Source organism: Mauremys mutica, chromosome 3, assembly GCF_020497125.1.
Source record: "Mauremys mutica isolate MM-2020 ecotype Southern chromosome 3, ASM2049712v1, whole genome shotgun sequence".
NCBI classification, from domain to species: domain Eukaryota; kingdom Metazoa; phylum Chordata; order Testudines; family Geoemydidae; genus Mauremys; species Mauremys mutica.
Window position 1 is genome coordinate 134623566 of NC_059074.1, and position 16348 is coordinate 134639913.

General features: G+C 41.6%; 2 protein-coding genes across 6 annotated transcripts in view; one reads left to right on the plus strand and one right to left on the minus strand.

The window, feature by feature from the left end:
• Positions 1 to 10774, plus strand: part of LGALS8 (galectin 8) — a 29572-nt gene extending 18798 nt beyond the window's left edge. For all 5 annotated transcript variants that reach the window (XM_045008459.1, XM_045008458.1, XM_045008460.1 and 2 more), the window contains 2 exons: positions 8325 to 8490; positions 8993 to 10774. In XM_045008459.1, the coding sequence (XP_044864394.1) occupies positions 8325 to 8490; positions 8993 to 9142 (316 nt within the window). In that variant the 3' untranslated portion in view covers positions 9143 to 10774. The remainder of the gene's footprint in view (positions 1 to 8324; positions 8491 to 8992) is intronic.
• Positions 10775 to 12659: 1885 nt separating this feature from the next.
• The window catches only part of HEATR1 (HEAT repeat containing 1), a 57104-nt gene continuing 53415 nt past the window's right edge, over positions 12660 to 16348 (minus strand). Inside the window, exons 43-44 of the mRNA XM_045008456.1 lie at positions 13581 to 13689; positions 12660 to 12945 (exon numbers count right to left, since the gene is read on the minus strand). Of these exons, the coding sequence (XP_044864391.1) occupies positions 12857 to 12945; positions 13581 to 13689 (198 nt within the window). The 3' untranslated portion in view covers positions 12660 to 12856. The remainder of the gene's footprint in view (positions 12946 to 13580; positions 13690 to 16348) is intronic.

Sequence of the window (16348 nt, forward strand, 5' to 3'; positions counted from 1 at the left end):
ATAAGGACCGGAAAAAGCTTGACCTCTTCAGTTGTAAGGATTACTCCTCAGCAAACAATCAGGCACTTATGTCAAGCTATGACTATTTGAACTACAATAAATTTAACACCTTTACTGAATATCTATGAGAGGCGCATTGTGAGCAATTCAAGACCATCAGCCAGGAGAATCAGCTCTTAGTGAGAACATCATTGCAAGCCTCTGTAGATGGACCATGCAGCAGTATCAGTTGCATTTCCACTGTGATCATGATGCAATGAGCAACATAGCTCCAGTTGTCAGGCTTCCCTATGGAGGTACTGTAGATAGTACTCTTGAGGACCTTCCTTTGGATCAATGTTTCTCAAACTGGTGTCGCTGCTTGTGTAGGGAAAGCCCCTGGTGGGCCAGGCCAGTTTGTTTATCTGCCTTGTCCGCAAGTCCAGCTGATCGTGGCTCCCACTGGCCGCGGTTCGCCGCTCCAGGCCAATGGGAGCTGCTGGAAGCAGCGGCCAGTAAGTCCCTCGGCCTGTGCCGCTTCCAGCAGCTCTCATTGGTTTGGAGCAGCGAACCACGGCCAGTGGGAGCCGCGATCAGCCTGACCTGCAGACGGGGCAGGTAAACAAACTGGCCCAGCCCGGCCCGCCAGGGGCTTTCCCTACACAAGCAGCGACCCAGTTTGAGAAACACTGCTTTGGATGGTCACATATTGTTTTTGGAGTCTACCGACTACTTCCTTCACACCTTGAAAGACTTGAAGGCTACTCTTAGATCCACTTGGATCTGTACACCTGCAAACAAAAAGTTTAGCTAGTCTCAGACATCAGAGATCTCACCCAGCTCATTTTTCTAGCTTCCGTAGTTCACCTAAACTCTCGGCCAAGAGCCCTGGATACTCAAAAAAGAAGACCGCTGCTGCCATAGCTACTTCATCCCAGCTACCCTGTCATCCAAGCATCAGTTTTGATGGCTTGGTCAAGAGTCTGAACCACCCACTCCACAGAGATTTACTGCAGCATTATTCCATCCTCGTCGCCCCTTTTGGATACCACCTCTCCCAATTTCAACCTGCATGGGAGAACATAACATCTGACATATGGGTTCTGGAGGTTTTAACGTTGGGATTATTCTATCAATGTCATGTCCATCCTGCCCTCCTTCCCCATCCCTCTTCAGGGACCAATCTCATGATCAGTTCTTGAGTCAGGAAGTTGCTGCTTTCCTATGCATAGGAGCCGTAGAACCAGTTCCACTTCAGCACAGGGAGGAAAGGGTTTTATTCCAAGTACTTTCTTGTCCCCAAAAAGAATGGGGGATGAAGGCCAGTATTAGCAGAAACAACAGAAATTTGAGATGGTGATCATTGCAGGTATAACTCCCTCTCTAGATTCCAGGGATGGGTTTGCATATCTCGACCTTCAGGACACATTTCCACATTGCGATTCACCCCTCTCACAATAGGTTCCTTTGATTTACAGTCAACCACAACTGCTTCCAATACAGCATGCTCCCTTCTAGCCTCGCCTTTGCACCCAGGGTATTCTCAAAGGCCCTGGCAGTTGTGGCTGCTCCTCTGTCTTTTAGGCATAACTGTCTTCTCTTATCTCGATGATAGGAATCAGCTCGAATAGCCAATCAGGAGGTTCTATTGGCCGTACAAATGACAAAGTCCTTGCTTCACATTTATGGCCTCCAGATCAGTCTCAAAAAGATCATTTTGATCCAGGTTCAACAGATTTCATAGGAGCATCTCTAAAGGTTGTTACAGCTGTGGACAGGTTTGTGAATCTACAGAATTTTATTGCTAAAATTTCGTCAAGGAACTGTCGTCTTCAGCTGTTAGGTCATATGGCAGCATGTGTCTTCATGACCCAGCATGCCAAATTACCTCTCCAGTTTTTCCAGGGATGGCTCAGGAAAGTCTACAGACCAATAAGCAGTCTCAACAGACAGGTCTCCATTCCCTATTGGGTTCTGGACTTGCTCAGTTGGTGGAATAACACGTTCAAAGTCTGTGCAGAATTCTCTTCTTTCAAACTCCTCCAACTGCCATCATCATTTCACACTCATCCCTTTTGGGATGGGGAGAGCATATTGGCACTCGCATCATCCAGGGCAAATGGTCTTCACAAGAGAGTGTTCTGCATATCAATATTCTGGAGTTGAGGGAAGTCAGCTTGCTTCCACTTCTGCCACTAATCCAAGCCAAATCCATCAAGATCATGGCAATGTGGCCTGCACGTTCTACATCAATCATCAGGGTGGAGCACACTCCTCCTCACTTTGTGCTGAAGTAATAAAACTCTGCAATTGGTGCGTGGCCACCCAGACATTCTTCTCAGCTTCTTACCTTCTGGGTATATAGAACACCATGGCTGACAATCTCAGCAGGCACCTCTCCCAGAATTATGAGTGGGAATTGGATTCGTGAGTCCTCAACAGCATATTTCTAACCTGGGGATTTCCAGAAGTGGAACTTCTTGCCAATGCAACCAAAGCAAAGTGAAAGAAGTTTTGCTCAAGAGTGGGTCTTAATCCTCATTCTCTAGATGCCTTCCTTATTTTATGGACAAAAGGCTTTCTTTATGCTTATCCACCAGTGTTGTTGTTCTTGAAAGTTCTCAACAAGATCAAGCAGGACAAGCACAAGGTCATTTTGACTGCACCAACTTGGCCAAGACAAGTTTGTTATCCTTGTCTCATTTGATTTACTTCTCGCCCACTGTGGCAACTTCCAATCAGTTCCCATCTGTTGTTGCAGGATGCTGGTCAGATACTTCATCCCAAGATGGAAGTTCTGCGGCTCTAGGCATGGCTCCTTGATGGTTCTTGGGGTTAGACACTTCCTGTTCAACATGTGCTGTTAAACTGTAGAAAGGAGTCCATGCGACATACTTAACTTCAGAAGGGAAGGAGATATTACCTGTGGTGTACCTGCTCTTCTTTCCACTGTCCTAGACTACCTGTTGGAATTTAAAAAAACCCAGCTCTTACTAGGAGTTCTGTCATTCATTGGCGATCCCTCGATTAAAGGATAATCTCTACCACAGATTTACACATGTGCCTTGAGATGACTCAGGAGTCTGATTCTGGAACCACAGATCTGACCACAGTAGGTACAGATATTTCCTGGTGGGTCAGCTGCCTGCTGGAAGAAAGTTCTTTCAAGGTACACTTGGTGGCTATGACAACCTTTCATTTACTGGAAGAAGGCTTTTCGATTTTTGCTCACTGTGTGTCAAGATTGCTTGCTGAGTTCTGGTGAATCTTTTTCCACAAATTAGAAAACATACTCGTATATGGGACTTGAACCTTGTGCTTATGCCTTATGAAACACTGCTTGAACCATTAAGTATATGTTCATTGCTTGAACTATCAATGAAAATAGCTTTCTTGGTGATCATCACTTCTGCTAGGAGGGTTGGAGAACTGGGGGCTTTAATGGTAGATTCCCCCCTCCCCTCATTTACAGTGTTCTTCAAGGAAAAGGTCTTGTGACCACATCCTACATTTTTACCTCAAGTGTTGGCTGAATTTCATATAATCAGTTCATTCAAATCATTCATCTCCTGTTTTGTTCCCCCTCCCACCACCGAAACTGCGTCAGACAAGGAAGAAAGCTGCCTTCCACACCCTGGATGTCAGAAGGGTATTAGCCTTCTATTTGGACAGAACTAAACCATTCAGAGAGTGTCCCACCCTCTGTTTCAATGGACTCAGCATTCAGTCTCCTTGTAGAATTTTAGCCCATTCTAATAAGGTTGCAAACTACTTCCATGGCATTACTCAAGAATGTTCAGTTACTGAAATTAGCAGAGCTGCAACCAGGACCTCAGTACGTACTTTCTCAAACTACTGTGCTTTGGTTCATGCCTCTGGAGTTGATGTTGCAGTTGGCAATGCAGTTGTCTTCAGTACTGGACTTTATTCCAAAGATCACTTCTCCCTTCAGGAATACTCCTCTGGACTCACCTTCAGAGGAGCACCCATAGGGACACTACTCAAAGGAGGAGAGGTTACTCACATTGTATAGTAACTGGTGTTTGAGATATGTCCCCCTATGGGTGCTCCACTTCAGGTGCACATGAGCCCTCCTTCCCCATTGCTTTGGAGTTTCCTCTGCTGGACTTTGTGGTAGAGAAGGAACTAAGGGGGTTCACCCATGCAGCCCTGTATATCCTTAGTATAGGGCATGAGGCTGCATGGAGGGCGCATGCATGGGCCTAATGGGCACTGGTACCGACTATCTCCGATCAAAAGTGCAGGAGGTGCATGCGCACTTTAAGTGGACCACCCATAGGGATACATATCTTGAAGAACTCCAGTTACTGCACAAGGTGAATCATCTCACCTTTTGTGTTAGGATTAGGCATGGAGTATTTCAACCAAACTGAATATTTCAGAATGGAGAATGAAAACAGAGAGCTATACTGGGAGTGTCTCAGTTTAGCCTTAATTTATAACACACGATATCAAACCAATGCCACGCATCATGTTACTAACAATGTAAGACTCACATATGCATCTGCTGGATTTAGCATTGAACAATTCTTCCTGTCAGAGGAAACAAATTTTCAGTGTGATGCTATGGACACTATGACAGAAGACACATATATGTGCTCTCTTTTAAAAATGATCCACAACAAAAGATGAGCAGCAGGAAAAAAGAACACCGAACTAAGAGAAAAATGTAAGGGTCCAATCCAACAAACAATTACGTACATGTGTAGTGACTCTTGCAGGATCGAGGCACTAGATTTCCAATCTTTCCAACTAGGACTTATGTCAAGGTAGGTATTTTTTGATTTAACAGCTTTGATGCTTGCTAAGTTCCTAATGAGCATAACAACTGTAGCCTATAGGATTAACCTGTTTGCTTGCATATACATATATCTTATAGTTTAAGTATTTGGTTTATTGTAATAGGTTTATAAATTTATATTAAAGTAAGTTCGGCTGTAATGCAAGGGACCTACAGGCCATATTCTGTATGTTGAGCTAAGGCAAAGTTAGCATATTTATGTCTGGGACCTTTCACCCTGATAGCAAAGTCAACACACACGTGTGGGACCTTTCATCTAAATAGATAGATAATGGTAAAATGGCATAGGGGGTTTCCAAGTCTGTACGCTCAAACTTAAAAGATACACCATAAGGAAAGAACCAAAATAATCGGGAGAACAAAAATAACGTGTATATAATCTAATGTCATCAATATGTACGTACATGTCATCAATATGTACAAACATACTAGCCTATGGAGTAAGCATACCCTTACATTTTTGTGGGTAAAAAAATAAAGTTGGGGCATAAAAGGGGAGGGTTCAGACACCTATGCCCTATACAAAAGGGCCTTGCTAAAAGGCCTGTACTTTTTTTTTTAAACTTTCTAAGTTCCAAGGGGACTAGGCTAAGCTTGGCTTCCCTAAACTTTTGTTCTTAGTTTTGTTTATTAGGTTTTAATTTTAAGTTTAAGTTAGGTAAATAAACTCTTAAGTTAGCTTCGATAGCTCTTAGCTCTAGCTTCTTCTAAGCTTTGCACCTCTAACTCAAGAATTATGGAACCTGAACCGCCAAAGGTGAGGCTAGTCCTGTGTCTCTCACCACCAGGTTATCAAGAAATGGTGTAAGGATATGAATCAAAGCTTTGTAGCCTACAATAGCATAATACCATATGTATCTTTTTAAAGAGCAGTAATACAATTGTAATTTTGTAACTCATTATTTTACCATTTAATTAAAACTTCATTTATCTTAATAACAAGTCTTTAAGGCTATATCTGTCTCAGTGTGAGCTTTCTGTCAGACCCCCAAGGGTCCTCTGTAAAGTCTGTAAAGCCTAATTCAGAATAAAAACCTTAAAATCTTCTAATTAAACAAATTGGCGAGCCTAAAACCCCTTACTATCCAAATTAATATTATTAACCTCCTAAATCAGGCAATAGACTGGTAAGCCAGCCAGGAGACTCAAGGTATGTGTGACAGGGATTTTCAGGGATTCCAGGCATCTTTAGACCCCTGAGAATCTCACCTGAGGCATAAGTAAAGAGGCAGAGTTAGAGAACAAGATTGTGTCTTACTCACTCACTCTTAAGAACACAGGAACCTGATTTCCTGTGACTGCTTCTTGGCAGCGATCCCAGTATTTCCTGTTATGTACTGTGGTTTGACTTAGTTTTAGCTTAGGGGTTTTGAATTTAATCTTGCAAGATAAAGAGTAACAGTGTTATTATTTAAAATGATGTGTGTGTTTAAGGGGCTTTGCTGAAGGTGGAAGTTGTAAGAAATAGTATCAATAAGATATTAGCAGTAGCATCGGGCCCGAGGACCCACACTTTGTTTTACTCCAAAGCAACCCACTTTAATAAAATAATAAAAAAAAATCATCAAGCTGTTTCCCCCATTCCCACTTTTAAAAACATCACCATTATCCAGTCCAACCCAGCCTATCAAAAGTTAACTATCCAAAGTACATCCACCTTTCTTGTCTACATTCCCCCAGTATGGGGACAGTTAGTCATTATTGGCCCTAAAAAAACCCTCCTCATACAAATTACTAACAATATCAACAAAGTCAAACAAGCCATTACCCAGTTAATAAATAAGGATAATAAGCCTGCAACAACTCCAGGGAAAAAATTTAAATTAAAAAAATGGGTTATTTTCCAAAAAATTGCAATTGGAATTAATTTCCTTATTTTAAAATGCCTGCAGTGTAAATCCAACAGTCCCAAGCAAAAACCTCAATGGTCACCAAATGTTAAAAATAATAAATGTGTCTACATGGTGCACACTCCAAAAATGTGCTAGAGTCCAAAATACCATTTTTATAAAAATGGCGTTAAAACTGTCCCCACAAATACTTAACCACCTACATCTATACCTGTGTAACGGGGTTCATTGCAAACCACCCTGTCAAAGGGGGGCATGTAGCCTATAGGATTAACCTGCTTGCTTGCATATATATATATATATATATATAAATAAAATATATCTTTTCTTATAGTTTAAGTACTTGGTTTATTGTAATAGGTTTATAAATTTATATTAAAGTAAGTTCGACTGTAATACAAGGGACCTACAGGCCATATCCTGTATGTTGAGCTAAGGCAGGGGTTCTCAAACTGGGGCTCAGGACTCTTCAGGGGATCACGAGGTTATTACATGGGAGGTTGTGAGCTGTCAGCCTCCATCCCAAACCCTCCTGCATTTATAATGGTGTTAAATATATTTTAAAGTGTTTTTAATTTATAAAGGGGGTCGCACTCAGAGGCTTGCTATATGAAAGGGGTCACCAGTACAATAGTTTGAGAGCCACTGAGGTAAGGCAAAGTTAGAATATCTATGTCTGGGACCTTTCACCTAGATAGGAAACCGAAACACCCCTCCCACACACACTCTTTCATCAAGATAGCAAAGTCAGCACATATATGTGGGACCCTTCACCTAATAGATAGATAATGGTAAAATGGCACAGGGGGGTTTCCAAGTCTGTACGCTCAAACTTAACAGGTACACCACAAGGAAAGAACTGAAATAACTGGGAGAACAAAAGTAACGTGTATAATCTAATGTCATCAATATGTACAAACATACTAGCCTATGGAGTAAGCATACCCTTACATTTTTGTGGGTAAAAAATAAAGCTTGGGCATAAAAGGAGGGTTCAGACACCTGTGCCCTATACAAAAGGGCCTTGCTAAAAGGCCTGTACTTGTTTTTCTTAGAAAGTTCAAGTTCCAAGGGGACTAGGCTAAGCTTGGTTTCCCTAAACTTTTGTTCTTAGTTTTGTTTATTAGGTTTTAAGTTTAAGTTCGAGCTAAGAGCTATCAAAGCTAGCTTCTTCTAAGCTCTGCACCCCTCTCTCAAAAATTAAGGAACCTGAACTGCCAAAGGTGAGGCTGGTCCTGTGTCTCTCACCACCAGGTTATAAAAAAAAGGGTGTAATACCATATGTATCTTTTAAATAGCAGTAATACAATTGTAACTTCGTAACTCTAATTACTTTACCATTTAATTAAAACTTCATTTATCTTAATAAAAAGTCTTTAAGGCTATATCTGTCTCAGTGAGCTTCCTCTCATACCCCCCATGGTCCTTTGTAAATTCTGTAAAGCTTAATTCTGAACAAAAACCTTATTATCTTCTAATCAAACAAATTGGCAAACCTAAAACTCATTAATTTGGATAGTATATTATTAACCTCCTAAATCAGGCAACAGGACTCAGTGTATCTCTAAGATGATAATGTATATTATTTGCTGAATTTTTCATTAAATATGCTGCACTGTGTCTGGGATGTATGTGCTGTCTCTTGCTGTGGGTCATCTTAAAATGTTTTTCAGCTTTGCTGTTAATCTAAAATCAAGTGACTCAAAGGATATCGCACTGCATCTGAATCCCCGAATGAAAACAAATGTTTTCGTGAGAAATTCCTATCTTTCTGACAGCTGGGGAGAAGAAGAAAAAGATGTCACTAATTTCCCTTTTAGCCCAGGAATGTACTTTGAGGTAAGGTTGCATTAATTAGGATGAAAAAACCAAACAACGCCTGTTTATTAATGAATGGAAATAGTTAAATGATAGCCTTTTTATCTCATGTAGTTAGCGTGAGTTAGTCAGGGACAATAACTTTCTTAAATGTGAGAGTAACTGTCTGGGACTGAATCTAAAAAGGCAGCTATTAAAGTTAAACTTGATTCAAAGTATGTTATTGCTGTGAAAAAAACCACTTCTATTCAATCCCCTTCTCTTTTTTCCTTTGAACAAGTGAAAGTGCCTGAATTAGCCTTTAATGTTGCAAGGGCCACCCGGGGGGGGGGGGGGAGAGAAGCAAGAGGGGCAATTTGCCCCAGGCCCCACAGGGGCCCCCATGAGTTTTTCGGGGGCCCTGGAGCAGGGTCCTACACTTAAGAGCAGAAGCTAGGTTTGTCTGAGTCTGAATTAGACCACCAGTCTGTTAATCAAATTAAAACAAACTGAAAACCTGTTGTGTTCCTGTTTTTGCTTTCAGTTGTTAATTTTCTGTGATGTTCATCAGTACAAGGTTGCTGTAAATGGTGTGCACATCCTGGAGTACAAGCATCGATTTAAACAGCTTGAAAAGATCAACATATTGGAGGTTACTGGAGACATTCAGTTACTGGACGTGAGGAGCTCGTAGCATCCTATTCTTCCACCCTATGTTAACCCTCTGTTGCCATCTACTCAAGTACAAACTGGTATTGAGTAGCCCAGATCTTTGTCCCATTTATCCAAGTTTCTGTATTGGTGCTTAACACAAAGTTGAGCCCCAGGAGTCAAAATCCTATTAGACTAGATCTTCCCCAGTTTTCAGTATCTTGGCAAACTAAAGTCACATTATCTACTTCAGTAGGCACAGAGCTCCTGTTATATGAAGAATTCAATTACTGTACCTAGCAATATAAAGATTTGCTTTATAGTATTAGAATAACTGCAAAATATTTTGTAAATTAGAACACAGAATGTTGTACTATGGAATGCTAATAACTATACATTCAACATTGTCTGTTAAGAGCTGGACTGAAATATATGTGTGTGTCTGAAAATGGACTGTCAACCTCTTAACGGATCTAATCAAATTCTAAGTATATTTTAACCTTTGTTTATATGCAAAGTTAAATGGGAATTACATAAGGAAAGAATGTACTCTAATTTTAGGGAGAGCACATCTGCAGTCTCATTGCTTTACTCTGATTTTTATGTTAATATAACTTGAAATTAGTAATATTAGACCAGGGTAAACCTGGAATAATGCCATGATGAATCAGAACCCTGCTATATTAAACTAGCTAATGTTAGTGTTAGCTCTATATCTTGAAAAGGTATTTCAGCCCCAAACCTAAAACATCTAACCAAAGCTACCTCACAGCATGTCAGCTGTAACTTTTTGAAAACAAAACAAAAACCAAAACAACCTCCCTGGGGGCCTAGTGATTTTATTTTCTTATCTATTGCACTGCAGCACAGATGCTATAAGCCACTTCCTTGACTTTCGTAGTCATGTCAGCTCCTGCTCTTAAGTGGCATAAGTCAAGCCCATAGAAAACCCCCTGACCATTATGGTGGAATTCTGTAATTTTAGCTGAGATCAAAGTGAAATAATGCTGTCCTCTATTTGACTGATTTTGCTAGCTCTTATCTTGTCAATTTTTGGAGCTGCAGTATTATAAGAGATTCTAAAAAAGAGCTCTTATCTTGCTCAGGAATAGAAGTAGTTATATGTGTGTTTATTTAAAGGGTGTGGACCCATGGACGCTTTGCATTAAATCTGAGCTCAGAAGAAATATTCATGTTGATAGTCAAGAGTGTTCACCTACGACCCCATTGACTAAGGTGCACTATAATATGCTACCTGAAAAACATTTTGTAAAATATACCGATTAGCATATACATGGACCCCCTGATCCCAACATCATTAACATGTCCCTGAGGAAGTCTTTATATGATGCATTTATAACAGTTTACAAGGAAAATCAGTATTGTCTGTGATACCATTTCCCTAGAATATATGTAGGCTATTAGGTTAAAAATGGAAGTGTTCTGATCCAGTATTTCTATAACTTCATGTCCTATCTAGTTACTTGCTAATAGTTTTCAGATGGGGAAACTTGGTGTGAGGAATAAAATGTGAAATACAAGTCTTAAAGAAATAGTCAGTTATTGCAGTTCAAATGTATAATAGATGCCTTAGGAATAAATGAGTTGGCTGCTGTGAAATTGTATAAAGCAAAGACCACTTTCCAAAAATTAAATCTCAATTTGTGAGCTATGACTAAGTATTTAATGTTTGTCTTTAAAGTGTATGAGTTCTAGGTTATCTTTTGATAACTAACCCAATCACTTGCCACATTATGCATATGCTTCAAGCAGCATATGAAACTCTTATTAGTTAAACGTATTAATTTAGGGTATATCTTTGACTATGCTTATAGACCATTATTAATTTATTTACTGTCCGAGTATGTCATTTGGAAGTGAGAATAATGAGGAAGAAAAGGTGTGCAAAAATGATTTATTTAAAAGGTGTGGGCTGATATTTCATGATTAAGTTTTTCTACAGGCTTAGGGTTAGAAGCACCAGGAAGTAGTAAAGTTAGTTTTTAGTAATAGTAGTAATAGTACCTTACTAAAAAATATCAATCACAACGGCCAAAATTCTAGGTAATTTTATGAAATACACTGAAGGAGAGAGGTATAAGATACCTCTACCTAGATATAACGCTGTCCTCGGGAGCCAAATCTGACTGTTATAGGTAAAACTGCATTATATCGAACTTGCTTTGATCCGCCGGAGTGCGCAGCCTCCCTCCCCCCGAGCGCTGCTTTACCATGTTATATCCAGTCGTGTTATAGCGGGGTAGAGGTGTATTTCATATTTTATTACTGGAGGGGTTTCTAAGTGGTAAATATTAAACAGAATGATCTAAGAACAGATAACCTACCCTTTGTTTTCTGCTGCTTAGTGTACTTTAACTGTGATCACTCCTATAACCAGGCCCATTTAAAAGTGCCCATACTAGACAGTGTTACACTGGTATGTAATTTAGATTTACTTTTCGCTGGAATCTACTTTTCATTTAAGACTAAAACATGCTTCTGTAAACAGCCTCCTCACTAAACATTTAACCTCAGCCTAAGAAAAGTTGGTTTTTACAGCACTGACATTGCCTGGCTATCTACAGAGCACTATGTAAAGATTATTTTCAGTTAACTTCACTTTTCTCCTACAGTCCCTGTGTAAGTTTGACTTCCACTCTGTAGTGTAAATCCTGCAATGGGAACAAAGTTCTTATTTTCTAAACTCCTTGAAAGTTGGATTCTTGTATAGTCATCCATCTCAAGTACGGTCAAGAGCCTTAAATGAGTATTGCTGGCTTCTTCACTTATTTTCTTCCACAGTTAAAAACAGAACAGGTAACATCTGCCTCTTCATCATTCATGGAAGATTCTGAAACCAAGGTACACCTCTACCTCGACATAACGCTGTCCTTGGGAGCCAAAAAATCTTACCATGTTATAGGTGAAACCGTGTTATATCTAACTTGCATTGATCCACCAGAGTGTGCACCCCCATCCCCCTGGAGCGCTGCTTAACTACACCTCTACCCCGATGTAAAACTAGTACATGTAGACAGAATGCCTGATTTTCACACATGGGTACACACAGTTGTAAGAACCTAATAAATCAACATAACTAGTAACGTGCACATCCCTGTGGTACATCAGACTTAATAGCATAATTGTGATTATAGTAATCACTTTTCAAAGCAAAATTAGTGTTTTCTGTAGGTGTTAATAACTACTGTTTGAGGTTATAGGCTGGTAGATTCAAATCCCACTGAGCATAAAGGATGAGTGTTTTAAACTACTGAGCTAGCTATTGTGAAGAAGACATCTCACAAAAATGTAGCTTCTGAAGTCAGGGATTCTGCTACTAGAAAATGCTTACTGTCACCATGACTGACTAAAAAGCTGCAAACTTAACAGGATAGAAACTAAGTTAAGAAAAGAAAAAACAACAACAAAAAAACAGAAGTCTGTCCCTTCTACAACCTTGCAGCACATTTTAGTTTATGAAAATTCATCCTCATTGTCTTCCCTGAACTTAATTCATACAACTGTTTCTTACAGTATACAGAAGTCAAAAAGCCATCCTGTAATATTTTCAATTTATTAATAATTGTGGAAATCATGATCCTGAACAGTGTACAGGCAAGATCTTAGCATTCAACTATAAAAAAAGGTGTTACTCTTAATTGGAGTGACATAACAACTCTGGGACAATATTAGTTCTTATGTGAGACAGACATTCACATCTTATTATTTAGACTTTACAACAAAGAGGTAATGGTGCTTAGAAGTAGCTGTGGAGTGGTTCTCCTAAAATAACTTCCAGTTGCTGAATTGTCTTCTGGCATTGGTGTTCTACTTCTTCACATTCATCTAAAAAGCAAACATTAACAAAGATGTAACTAACCTATATGCCTATCTCCACCCTCACCACTTTTATGTTGTAAGTTCTCCCCACACCCCGTTTCATGGGTGTGTCTTTTCACACTGAATGCTCCTTGGGGCAGCGTGCGTGGGAAGCACTTACTATTTGAGCATTACTGCAGCTGAAAAGGTAATGCAATAAAAATATTTTTGAAATAAAGTGGTTTTTCCACTCACAAGAGTGCGGTAAATGTTGTAACGCTTCATAAAACCCTGTCCTAAAAGCAGTGCCACAGTCTGATTGTTTGGGACTTAAGTGGTGCACAGGCCCAGTGCACAGAGGTGAATTCCCATCAGCTAGACTATGGCTACTAAACAATGCATCCGCTTGTTAACTGAAATTAAAAGTTCCATTAGCACCTCAGGTGTCAAGTCCCAGTATACTAATTGATGTACTGAATCAATGTAATAGTCACTGATTTTTTTTTTTTTAAAAGAATAAAGTTATCTAACACTCAGGGCAGTGGATTTTTAATATTTGTCAGTGATCGATCACTGTCAAAGCTTGTTTTGTATTATACTAGTATTCCAAAATTGACAACCCAAATATCCTGGTTATCAACTGAAGCATTGTAGGACATTACCTTCCATTAACTCAGCTAAGAAAGGGATGGATTCTGGCAACAGCAACATGTAGTTCTCCTTTAGTTTCCCTGCAAGTTCTACTAAAGTAAGCAGAGCAGCAAATCGGACCTACAATAAAAAAAAAAGACGACACTATATAGGGAACCAAGCAATACAGCATATTCTCTGAAACAGAGCTTTTAATAATCCAGGTCTTCAATCAATTCAGTTCCCTTTCCATTCTCCTCCCAGTGCCTTTATTTGGGGAGAGGGGTAAAGTGAATTCTGGGAAATAAAGTTGGCTAAACTACTTGGAGCTGGAGAGTCTGCATCTCTACAGGAGAGGCTAATGTAGTTCAGTCTCCCATACACACAAAAATTTAGAGCCAGTCACATCTTGCAGGGGAAAAGGACAGAAAATTAGTCAAGAATTAAGCCTGGCTGAAGGAATTAGAGACAGTAAGGAAGGTTGGGTTTATTAGGAGGAGGAAATTTTCAAAATTAACTGATAGACTGGATTCCCTTTTTAAAGTCTAACAAATTTCCACCTCCGATGGGTCCTGAAGCACACTCAGATGGTTAATAATTCTGGCCAAGCGAACGGCAGAGTGAAAAGACCCCCATGTAGAACACTGCCACCACCTCCCTCTATATTACATCAGCGGAGCACCAGCACCTTTGCTGACTGCAACTGTGACAGTATCATCGGAGCAATGAGACAAGTCTTTTAAGAGGAAGACCCCAAACCATTTAGGACTTCAAGTGCAACTTAAGTACTGTCTATAAAGCTGTTTTTAGAGCACTAATGTGAGCCCCGCTCGCCTGAGTGTCCACGCAGGGTGGGAGGTGTAGATATACCCTAACCATCAAGACGAACAGCTTGAATCCCATCAGGGAGCCTATAACCATCCAGCAAAGCTTATGGAGCCCTGGTGTTTGTGCTCTTGAAAGACTAGCCCTCTTAATACAATGATTGCTGCATTCCATGTCGGTTCTAGGCGCCAGCTGGTCTCAAGGTATAGCCCCAAATGGAATGCATTATTCAAGTCTAGTCTCTTCATAACAAAAGGACAAATAAGTATAGCACGGTTCATACACAAAATAAAAGGTCTCTCTTTGTACCAAAAGCTGAAAGCTGCGCTCCTAACTAGTCTGAGGTCCAATAAGACCCATAGATTACACACCAGGCTCAAAAAGATAGCCTATGGTTGCTTCTGAAGTTGTGATTAATGCTTACTAATTCGTCCAGTTGCTCCCCACAACCTATCACAATTAGCTGAGTCTTACCCTGTTTGCCCTCATCACAATCCCACTCACAAAACAATTAGTCATCTGTTCTGCTGCATCAGCAAGTATAGCAGAAATAGAGCTGGGTGTTATCAATTTACTAAAGACATCACAACCTGTCATTCCTCATTAGCCATCCTAAGGACCTAATATACTTTGGCATGGGAGGATTAGATTTTTATCCATAAGTGTAGATGCCACCATTCACACACAAACTCATGAAAAAATATTTCCTTTGATAATCAAAATGTACAGATAGGCTAAGTAAGAAAAATGCTGCTTGAGAACTTGAGTTTGGTTTGTATATTTTGACATGTGTCGTTGACCATTTGTGTTTTAATGGTTATAAGGCTTTAACTTTTTGAATCTCAACATCTACTGTCATTAGATAAATTGCTTGACTCCCCCCATCCAACTGTGAAAATTTAAATAGATCAAAATTGAAAAAAAAATGCTTAAAAATGAACATGGATATCTTAAAATGATCAAATATAAACACTGAATTCTGCCACACTTAGATATACTATAGATGTAGAACATGAACAAAAGACAGTGAAACCCTGCTAAAACACACGTTAGTCCAGGGGTCTCAAACATGCGGCCCGCGGGCCGCATGCGGCCCGCGGAGCTCTTCCCTGCGGCCCGCGGAGCTCCCCAGGGGAGCTCCGCAGGGGCCCCCAAGAGAAAAGCGGAGGCTCCCGCCTCCGCCCCTCTCCTGGAGCCTCGGCGCATAGAGCGCCGAGTCTCCGGCTGAGCCCCTGAGCCCCGCCCCGATCCGAGCCGCGTGGGGAGGGGGCGGGGCTGGGAGCTCTGGGCTGAGCGCTGCGCTCGGCGTGGAGCTCCAAGCCCCGCCCCCTCGCCACGCGGCTCTGAGCGGGACCGCCGGAGACGCGCTCGGGTAAGGGGGGGGGGAAAGCGGGACCCGCCGGGGCCGGGCCGGGGGAAGGGAAGCGGGACCCGCCGGGGCCGGGCTGGGGGGCGGGAAGGGAAGCGCTCAGGGCTGGGGCAGAGGATTAGGGTGCGGGGGGATGAGGGGTTCATGATGTGGGGGCGCTCAGGGCTGGGGCAGAGGATTAGGGTGCGGGGGGATGAGGGCTCTGGCTGGGGCAGAGGATTAGGGTGCGGGGGGATGAGGGGTTCATGATGTGGGGGCGCTCAGGGCTGGGGCAGAGGATTAGGGTGCGGGGGGATGAGGGCTCTGGCTGGGGCTGAGGATTAGGGTGCAGGGTCCTAGTGCCTGCCCTCCGCCAGTACTGGCAAGGCAGGCTTCCCTTACCCTGAGCCTCTCCAACCCCAAACCCTCAGCCCCAGCCAGAGCCCTCATTCCCCCCGCACCCTAATCCTCAGCCCCAGCCCTGAGCACCCCCACATCATGAACCCCTCATCCCCCTGCACCCTAATCCTCTGCCCCAGCCCTGAGCACCCCCACATCATGAACCCCTCATCCCCCCGCACCCTAATCCTCTGCCCCAGCCCTGAGCTCCCCCACATCATGAACCCC